Source organism: Solanum dulcamara, chromosome 7 (genome assembly GCF_947179165.1).
Source record: "Solanum dulcamara chromosome 7, daSolDulc1.2, whole genome shotgun sequence".
In the NCBI taxonomy this organism is placed as follows: domain Eukaryota; kingdom Viridiplantae; phylum Streptophyta; class Magnoliopsida; order Solanales; family Solanaceae; genus Solanum; species Solanum dulcamara.
The window spans coordinates 13,022,768-13,034,147 of NC_077243.1; the positions used below are offsets into that span (position 1 = coordinate 13,022,768).

Here is an 11,380-nt window from a genome sequence, read left to right on the forward strand (position 1 = left end):
ATGTCAGATGCAATGCAATCAATTCATGTTCATATAATTCACGATAATAACATGACAACAACAATAATATTTCCTATCTCACATCAACGTAGTCATTTCACATGTTCAAAATAAATCCATAATCACAACATATCAATTCCACCAATACATGTCATTAGATCACTATTTTATACCCCTCATCTCCATTTTTAATGCTAATCATACAGTTAATAATCCACTCCAATTCTCATTACTCCCAGTATACATAACACGAAAATACAAGCATCTACAAGCTTAAACTGAAGTTTAGAAATTCACTTGCTTCAATTAATTTGAATAATCACTTTAAAACTTGAGCCTTTCGTAACGCTTTCGAACGATCAAAATCTGTTCAAATACATAATATTCATAAGAATACGAATTCAATGACACCCATATTGCTATATTTATTTTCGGATAAAAAATTGGGTCAAAAAGTTATCACGGGTCATTGAAGTCAAATCTGAAATTTTCTTTCCGATTATGTTCATCGTGATAAAATAAACTCACATGTCAAATTTCAGCTAAAATGGATCGTTATTCGACCTCCAAGTCAAGATTTTATGTGAAGAACCCTAGGGTCATATTTTCTTATTTCAACGTTATTTCTCCACCAATATACCCTAAAAATATGTTCATAATCACATAAAAATTTAATGGAAAGGATGAGAATAATTACTTTGACTCTTTGGAACGAAAATCCTTATTTTTCTCTTCTCCTTTATTTTTCTTCTCCCCTTTCTTTTTTTTCTTCTTCCGTATTTTTTTCCAGCTTCTGCATTTGTCACTGTTCTCCTTTTTTATTTTTTTCTCAAACTAATTATGTATTAAAATTTACAAACCCTATTAACCTATTTTAATAAATATAAGAGAAGTGGTATAGGGTATTAAATAAATTAACACTTTAGCCCACCAATTAAATTAATTCTCTAAAATTATCCCTCAACTAATTAACCGAAGTTACCAAAAGGTCCAAAAATTTCAACTTAAATTTACAAAAAGGATCTTCTATGAAAGGAGGAGGACTCGTTCTCAAAATTACCTAACGGGTCAGTAACTTGAAGCTTAGAATATATAATTTAACGTGACTTCAAATGCTATACTACTCAATCTATTTCAAATTATATAAGTGGTGTTTTTACTTTTTTATTTTATTTTAAAATAAATGGTGTTTTACCTAATTAAGAAGCATTAATTTATTTTCCTTCCAAAATTACCCTTGTTTTAATACATGAAATTTTACATTATTAAAGAACCACTTCTTTTTTCAAGGCTTTTAATTAACAATAAGATAGTAAACAGTTTTTATTTTCTAGGAATGAATAGTTTTCTTAAAAGATATATCGAAGTTAAAAATATCATTTATTTTGAACCAAAGAGTATATTTTTGATAAATCTCAATCAGTTCACGTGAAAACATGTCCCCAATATATATAAATTAGCCTATAGAGCTTTGCTTTTACCATATATGTGTGTTGTGTCACTAATTTAATTAAGTACGTGTGTGTGATAGTGAGAGAAATTATATTATGGTCCCCGAGTTGAATCTGATCTCTAATAGGCCACATTTTGATTATCATCTCGACAACTGGCACAAATTTTATTTTTACTTTTCTAAAATTAAAGGCGATTAATAATTAGGAGGGCGTTAATTGCGCTTAAGTACCAGCACAAAATGTGCTAGTATCAGTTTGTTTTTTTCCTTTAGAATAAGTGATTTAAAGTTAGGTTGCCAAAATTGTAACTTTAATTTGTTTAATTTTATTAAATAAACATATGCATGAATTGAAATTAATTATCAATCAACACAAATGAGAAATTTAGAATCCATTCGGAGTTGATTAGGGGAAATTCAAAGGTGCTAAAAACAGAATGTGCTGGCTCTCTCTCTCTATATATTTTGGATATTGCTGGCTCTATATACATATATATGAACAGACACATTATAATTATGTTATGTATGCAAAATTTCAAATGTATGAATTTCCAAATTAATGTAACAAAGAATAAAGGTAAAAAAAAATTATATTTCCTTGTGTCAGTGTTCTTAAAAGTAACTTACAAACGTTATACATACTAGCTCCTTTTGTTCTAATTTATGTTGCACATATTTCTTTTTAGTCTATCTAAATAAAAATATCACCAGTGCGGAGATGTGAGAGGCTGGCCATGAATTGTTTCAGAAGAGGTAGGGGTAGGCCGAAGAAATATTGGGGAGAGGTGATCAGACAGGACATGACGCATTTACGACTTACCGAGGACATGACCCTAGATAGGAGGGTGTGGAGGACACACATTAGGGTAGAAGGCTAGTACATAATGGTTTTATTCTCCCTTATTCGTAGGCGTATTAACGCACTATGATTTCTTGTACTCTGATGTATGCTATTTATGGTATTTATGTTATTATCCAATAATAATATCTACTGTTTTTGTGCTTTGATTATAATATTGTTTGGACCGTTTTCGTCATCTACTTATTTATTCTAATATTCTTGTCTGACCTTTTTCTATGCTTTTATTGAGCCGAGGGTCTTTCGGAAACAGCCGTCCTACATTGGTAGGAGTCAGGTCTGCGTACACTCTACCCTCCCCAGACCCTACGATGTGGAATTTCACTGGGTTGTTGTTGTTGTTGTGTATTCTTAATGAAATTATTTATAACCAAACAAATGGCCAAGAAGTGTTTTATTATTTTGCAAAATTTTTAAAATCTTCATTTCTTTCTTAAATTTTGTGAAAAATGTTTCAGTCCTTTAATGAAATCATTTATTGTGCTGGTTGGATCAAATATTTACTATAGTAGCTAGTTTCACGTTTTAAGACTGATGAATATTGAGCTACAAGAACTGGCTGGACCTGAACAAAGACAACAGTTAGCCCAGGTACTGTGTTCATTGTGGACCAATAAATGGTGTGAACACTCCTATAATTCCATTTATAATATAAATGGTGTGAACACTCCTATAATTCTATTTATAATATAATTTAGGTGAAGAATATTGAATATATATCGTCCTCAAAATTCTTGTAGGGACAAAACATTCATATAACATATATATAGAGAGGAAGGAGGTAATGATAATGGATCTGAGAAGGATATAAGCCTTAATTAGACTCAAGAATTACATGTAGAGTTAGTTTATATGATCAAATTGTGTTCTCCTTATATAATGTTTCAGCAATTTTCACTCACGAACTATTGTGTAGCGAAAGCTTTCACCCAAACCCCTTTGGCAATAAATTACGTTATTGTATATATAAGGACACACAAATTGAAATGACCAAACCATGTGATTTTTATACCGTGAGTCTGTGACTTATTTAATCAGTATGAACAAAGGTAAAAGAGATAACGAATATAGAATGAAATCGCAATAACATGTAATAAGCATGAGGTCCATTGTTGATGGCTGACAACGTCACCGGATAAAACTTGATGTTATTAATATAATGATTTAGAACAACAAATCGTAGAACACAAGAGCTTAAGAATTTCAAAAAAAAAGAAGAGTATATTGTTTAGTGGGTATAATAATATTCGATGATCTTTCACAAGTAAAATGGAAGACTATTTATACACGGTTACGATAAATCATAGGGAGCACTAGTCGTGAATCTCATTCTCATAAGTTTATTATTTGCATGTTTACTTCAGTTACGTAATGACTAACGGAGATCTCAGGCTTTTTTACAACGACTAGATTCTTGACCCTATTTTGATCGATGGCATCCTGGTACCTAGTCCCATACTTTCTAAGCCAGGAAGGCTTTGATTTGTCTATATGACACTGCCCTTGATTGTATTGACTCCGAATCTTTCACGGATAGGGTTATCCTTTCCAATCATAGATTGAGCCAGGAGTGGCCAAGAGGTTCATCCAAAGTTTCTTCGGCAAAAATTAAAATTACACTATTTATATGTGGTTAAATTTTTCTTTTGTAGTAAAGTTGAATAACCTTTGACTTTTTTGTGTGTTTATTCTTCATCTTTTGAATCTTTTTTGTAAAAATCTTGATTCCGCCATTATTTTCAATAACTTTTTGAGGATAGTATTTGATGTTATCCCTGTCGAGTCACTCTCGAGCTATTTTTCTTGTCACATATCACTTCCTAATTCATCCATATGGCATGCCCAATATATTTTTACCCTAAAAGCCTTCTTTTTATCTATAAATCTAATTTTTTGAGGATAGAATTATTCATACGTCTATGGTAATAGAGTAGTAATTACGGTAAAATAATGCAATTTTCCTCTTTTGCTTTAATCACGAATGTAGGTAAGCTATTTCACGATACGGCCATGACTGAATTAGTGCTAGAAATATTAGACTACGTATAGGACTTTGTGATGAGTACAATAATTTAAAGATGAGAAACAGAAGTACAATTAATGACAGCAATAGATAGATGTTTTTATTACGTTTCAACTCTTATGAATTGTCATATTTACATAACTACTGACTTGAATCATCATATCCTCAGAGTTTGCATCACTGATTCACGGAAGAAAGAGCCATTCAACGGAAGACCAAAAAAAGCAACTGACATTTTCATTATAATTTGGGGTTGTCGTGCATGTTTGAGGAAAATTTAACACAAACAAGTAACAACAACAATAATACAATCATCTTCATACCATACAGCAAGGTCAGTTCCACTATAATGCCACTAAAACAATAGCTTAGAATCTCGGTTTTTTAGGCCTTCACTTTTTCTTAATATATATGTATATATAGTTATAAAAGTTCTCATATTAAATTTGAAAAGAAATAGTTGGGTAGATAATATAATAATTTTTTACCTTATTTAATATAAGGATCGATATAATAATTGAGAAATGTAATAGTTTTTAGGTAATTGTAGTATCTTTTCTTATACGATTACCTATTTGTTGTCTCATTTATATACTAACAGATTTCATGAACCCCGTATTATTCCTACATTTACCTTTTTCATTATTTTTATTATCTTTGTATTGAATATTCAAAAGTCTCTCAACTGGTGATCAAACTTTCTGCATTATGAAAAAATTATTGTTGTCTGTTTATAAAAAGATTAATTGGTGTCTTCTTTTCAAATTTCAAACACACAATAAGTCAATATTATTTCAATATCATTATATCAACTTATTAAATTCAACGCAACACTATTTCGATATCATTATATTAACTTTCCAAATTTTTGAGTCAAGTTCTATTATTCTAATTTTATATTATATTTTTAATTAAAGATTTCTTTTCTTTACCTTCTTACTTCATAAGATTTGCGTATATCCTACTCTCTCTAAATCTCACTATTAAAATTATACTAATTACATTCATGTTATTCAGTTTATATTGTATCAATTAGAAGAAGAAAAATAACACCTCAAGTTTGATTTTATGCTCCAATCATGTTGAGATAGCCCATGTCACAAATAGGTTGTGTGGAGCACATGATGTATGCACCTTATCCTTATTCTTACAGGGTATGAGTATATGGTTTTTTCGATAAACTCTCAATTTTAAGATAAAAAGATTTTGATACAAAATTACAAGAAAAATATAATAACAAAAATAATAAGACAAAGCAAATAAAATAATAAATAGTGATACACATTGAAAAATTAAAGAATACGTGACTAATAATACTACTAATACTGAGAAGAAGAGACGAGGAGGCCTAACCCTCTTAACTCTCCTACAAAATATGTGACAATACTCGATTATAGCTACTAGCATTCTATTTTAATACACAATCTACATTGCTTTTTATGTAAGATAATGTCCTCAATAAGCTAAATTATGTCATATTTTATATAATCACTTTCTCCCTAATATTTTTTTAGACTATTTTCTATCTCTTCAAACTCATGCTATGGTCAAACAAGTACACTCCATTTATAATGATACTCTGTTCCTATTGTTCTAATAGCATTATCCATTTTGGTTTCTTATATGTGTGCTCGATATTTATATTAGGGTCCAATTAAATTTTATTTTCATCGAAAAGTCTCATATTGAAGTAAAACGCTCCTTAACAGGCGACTATCAAACAATACTCAAACTCGAGATCATTGATTAAGAACGTAAAAATACTTATCGTTCCCAATAATGGCTTATTAATTCTCATTATCTACTTAATTATTTAATATCTTAAAACATAAATTTCATTTTTTTCTAAAACAGTGAGTTGTCTATATATAAAAGCAACCAGCAAACTTAATAGACCCCACTTCACCCCAAAGCTTTGATAAGACCAGTCAAATGCATGGGAATGAGCTAGAAAAATAAATAAATAAAAACATTTCAATTTTTAGCTAAAATAAAATAATGTCCTATCTCTCTCTTCATCTTTATATAAACCTGACCCTTTGAGATTTTCTCAGACCCATTCTTGACTTACTACCTCTGTTTTCATTGAGAATTCCAAAGCAAATCATAAACTAAAAAAGATGTCTGCTTTTTCATCACACCAATTACAATACAATAACCCTTTTGTTCTTGATTCAGTATTTTTGCCAAGTTCTCCTATTAAGATGTCTGGCCTTTTTGAGGAACCAAACAATCCTTGTATAGTACAGAATTGTTTTCCTCAATTTTACCAACAACAATTCCCTGCCAATAATGTAATTGTTCATGAAAATAGCTTTTGCCTTCACCAAACCACAAATGTTAGCCATGATGAGCCTAATTCTGTACACACTAACAAAAGTAGCAGCAGTATAAGCTTAGATATGGATTCTTCCTCTGTTACTGATAAAATTGAAAGTGGGAATAATAATAATAATAATAAGTCTAATGTTACTCCTATGGACAAGAAAAGAAAATTCAGAGAAGGGTCTTCTTCTATGACTTCTGCTCATTCTAAGGTAATTCAAATTTTCCATTTATGTGCTTTAAAGTTATTCATCTTCTTGATTAATTTCTTGGAATTGGGATTAATAATTACTCTGTTTTTTTCTTCTTCTTTTCTTATTAGAATGTAAAACAGAGTGATAATGGGAAAAAGAAGAAAATCAATAGCAAATTAGTAGCTAAAGATGAGAAGAAAGCTAATGAAGAAGCACCAACAGGCTACATTCATGTTAGAGCAAGAAGGGGCCAGGCAACTGATAGCCATAGTCTTGCTGAAAGGGTACAATTTTACTTTTGCCCCTTTAATTATTACTGAAATTTACCAATGTACTGTGAAAATTGGGTTTGTGTTGAAAATTCCAACATTGGATAAAATGCTTCGCTTGAATTCAAAACTTATAATTAAAAATAGAGGAGTATTTATCATTTTATCATATTGTAGAAAAATTATTACTAGTATTACTACAACTTATTATTCATGTGCTACAGTTTTTTCACTGTTTAACTTGTGATATGATTTCAGGTAAGGAGAGAAAAAATAAGTGAAAGGATGAAGATATTGCAATCTCTTGTTCCTGGTTGTGACAAGGTAAATGACAAAGTTAATTCAGTAATTTATTTTCTTTTATTTGTCTTTCCATGTACAGTGGAGTGGCACTTTTTCAAGAAATTAGTATTTATATCTCTTTTCATTTTAAATTATAATTCTTCTGACAATTTTCATGTGACTTGAATGAGATCAGGTAACTGGAAAGGCCCTTATGCTGGATGAGATAATCAATTATGTCCAATCTTTGCAAAACCAAGTTGAGGTAAAGAGAGATAATTAATTAATAATTTCTTTTATATTTAATATTTTATAATTAAAATATTAGTACTAAATTATTATATTATGTGTTTCCCATGTTTCAGTTTCTCTCAATGAAACTTACTTCTTTGAATCCAATGTACTATGACTTTGGAATGGACTTAGATGCACTCATGGTAAGACCTGATGACCAGGTAAGCTAGCGTTTGACAATAGATTTTGAAAGTATATTTTTAAATTTTTTGTTTGATCATGAAATTCAAGTTTTAAAAACTTTAATTTTTTTTAAAAGTAAAATATTATGTTCAAATATAATTTCAAATTTTCAAGTTTCAACTATTAATTGACTCTTTTCTTTTATGATTTCTTTTTTTCCAGAGTTTGAGTGGCTTGGAGACACAAGTGGCAAATATTCAGCAAGGTAGCACAACTACTACATCACAGGCAGCTGAAGTTATTGTTAACACTAATAGTGGCTATCCAGTTTTGGATAATTCAACATCACTCATGTTTCAACAAGCCCATTTCCCTAATTCTATTCCTCAGGTATTGCCTATTCATTGAATATACTTATAGTTTTTATTATACATAGTCACCAAATAGACAAACACCTAAAAAAAAAAAAAACTAATGATGGAATTGATATCAAACATTTTGATGACACATTATAACATGTAATACTTAGGTTAGTTACTATTTTTATCAGGCTATCAACTAATCATATATAATTACTATAAGGATTTACCTGTAATTACCTTACAAGTAGTATATAATTTTATATTTATCAACGTCGGTACATAAAAAAATACTGTAGAATATGATTAAGAAATAGTATAGAGCTAGGTAATATACATGATGTGAAATTTTCTAACATGGAAAAGTACATATATATATATATATATTATATATATATTTTTACAGGGTAATGGACAGCTCTTATGGGGTGCAGATGACCAAAGACAAAAAATAATAAATCAGTCGGGATTCATCAATAACTTTTGTTCTTTCCATTAATGTAGCACCAGGCCCCTCCTGCCCTGCCCTACACAACATTTGGTGAGCTATCCATCCTTGTTTTAATTAGTAACAATTCAAGTGGAAAAAAAATATCACAACATTTTAATTTATCTCTACAAATAATTTGAGCTGACAATTATTTTGTTGGTTTGTGCAGGGAGATCCACTAAACCTGACAATAGCTAGCTAGCTAGCCTCTAGTATATAATAACCTGTGCATGGAGATTATATTGTAAAATCACCCTATTATCAAGAAATTAAATGAATGGAAGCCAAAAGAGTACTTAGAAGTCATCAGCTAGCTGAAGGAAGAATTATTTGAGACAGATCTTTTTGGGAGATCCTTTTGATTATTGGTTGTGTCCAATATTTGACTTATAATTACTGAATCTATTGCAAGCACAACTTCCTAGAGCCATGTGATGATGATGGTGGTGCGTGGTTAAAATCCTAGCTTAGCTAGATTAGAGAGAAAAAAATGTACTATTTTTTTTTACATCTTCTTCATCTTGTATTACCATGTGTACTTAGTTATGATAATATGATTGTTGCTTTAATTAATGATGTTATCTTTAATTTTTATGTTATTACAATGAGTGATTGAGACAGAATATTTCACCAAGAAGATACAAAATATAAAAAAGGTTAGAGTATATATTTAAAATTGATATTAATTTTATATATACGGTATAATTTTTAATGAACCTCTTATTATCACTGGCGGAGTCACCTTATAATTAGGGGTTCATTCAAATCACCTTGATAGAAAATTATACTATTTATATATAATTAAAATATTTTTTTTATTTAAATATAATAAATGTCGAACCCTCTTCGATTAGTTCGTACGTCTACTTTTGAACCCCTTAGTCAAAATCCTACTCCCCATTGCTTACTATATATACCCTAGAATTTGATATGTTTACGTTTGTAGTTAGTAATTTATATTGGTATTTAGAGGCCGTTTGAATTGGCCTATAAGCTGTTTTTCAACTTTTTTGAGTGTTTGGCTGGCTAACTTAAAGTCATTTTGTGCTTAAAATAAGCTCAATAAATAGATGGGTTTATTTGGATGAACTTATTTTAAGCAGTTTATAAGTTGAAAACAGCTTATAAGTCAAAAAAAAAGTTGGTCTACACCTACTTTTTTTTTAACTTATAAGCAGTTTTCAACTTATAAACTGCTTAAAAATAAATCAATTCAAACATGCTCTTAATGTGTTATTTTGGGATTAACATGATTGGTGAGCATAAAAGATGGAGAGTTAGTTGTTTTCATATCTATGGTTGTACGATGGAATCTTTGTGTGTTATGCTACATTAACCCTAGCTAGGCTCTAGGTTAACGGATCTACTGTGCCTTTACCTGTTCACCCGCTATCTTGGAGAAAAGACTTAGTCAAATTCTACTGTTTTCTCTAGTACTATATTGCATTAATAACAACAATAACAACCCAGTGTAATCCCACATCTTGGGGTCTGGGGAGGGTAAAGTGTACGCAGACCTGACTCCTACCAATGTAGGACGGCTGTTTCCGAAAGACCCTCGGCTCAATAGAAACATAAGAAAAAAGGTCAGACAAGAATATTAAAAGTAGGAAAGTAGATAACGGAAGCGTTCCAAATAATAGTATAATCAAAGCACCAAAAAACAGTATATATCGTCAAATAATAGCATAAATACCATAAATAACATAAGATAACACAGCATAAATAAATAAATAACATAAATCAGAGTACAAGAAATCACAGTGCGTTAATACGCTTATGTACTAGCCTTCTACCCTAATATGTGTCCTCCACACCCTCCTATCTAAGGTCATGTCCTCGGTAAGTCGTAAATGCGCCATGTCCTGTCTGATCACCTCTCCCCAATATTTCTTCGGTCTACCCCTACCTCTTCTGAAACCATCCATGGCCAACCTCTCACATCTTCGCACTGGTGCCTCTGGGACTCTCCTCTTCACATGCCCAAACCATCTCAGTCGCGTTTCACGCATCTTGTCTTCCAACGGGGCCACTCCTACCTTGTCTCGAATAGCCTCATTTCTAATTCTGTCGCTCCTGGTATGCCCACACATCCATCTCAACATTCTCATCTCGGCAACTTTCATCTTTTGCACGTGTGAGACCTTAACTGGCCAACACTCTGCCCCATATAACATAGCTGGTCTAACCACCACTTTGTAGAACTTGCCCTTAAGTCGTGGTGGCACCTTCTTGTCACATAACACACCGGAGGCGAGCCTCCATTTCATCCATCCTGCCCCAATACGATATGTGACATCCTCGTCGATCTCCCCGCTACCTTGCATGATAGAACCAAGGTACTTAAAACTACTTCTCTTTTGGATGGCTTGGTCCCCGAGCCTAACTTCCGCGCCAACCTCTTGAGGAGTCTCACTGAACTGGCACTTTAGGTACTCTGTCTTGGTCCTACTCAACTTAAACCCTTTAGATTCCAAGGTGCGTCTCCAATCTTCCAGCCTAGCGTTAACTCCGCTATGAGTCTCATCGATGAGGACTATGTCGTCCGCAAAAAGCATACACCATGGCACCTCACCTTGAATTTGTCGCGTCAATACATCCATCACCAAGGCAAATAGAAACGGACTAAGAGCTGATCCTTGATGCAACCCCATCACAACTGGAAAGTGTTCTGAATCCCCTCCTACTGTCCTTACCCTGGTTTTGGCA

The 11,380-nt window shown here is 31.7% G+C and overlaps 1 protein-coding gene across 2 annotated transcripts; it reads left to right on the plus strand.

Moving 5' to 3' along the window:
- The first annotated feature begins 6,361 nt into the window (after positions 1-6,361).
- LOC129894969 (transcription factor BC1-like) lies at positions 6,362-9,270 on the plus strand. 2 transcript variants are annotated; one of them, XM_055970573.1, is made up of 8 exons: positions 6,362-6,872; positions 6,983-7,138; positions 7,382-7,447; positions 7,602-7,670; positions 7,771-7,860; positions 8,045-8,212; positions 8,686-8,722; positions 8,841-9,270. In XM_055970573.1, exons 1-8 carry the CDS (start codon positions 6,456-6,458, stop codon positions 8,867-8,869), a joined length of 1,032 nt encoding a protein of 343 aa, XP_055826548.1. In that variant the 5' UTR covers positions 6,362-6,455; the 3' UTR covers positions 8,870-9,270. The 2 variants fall into 2 exon arrangements, with proteins under 2 accessions (XP_055826548.1, XP_055826547.1); XM_055970572.1 differs by having other exon boundaries at positions 6,364-6,872; positions 8,588-8,722.
- Positions 9,271-11,380: the final 2,110 nt, after the last annotated feature.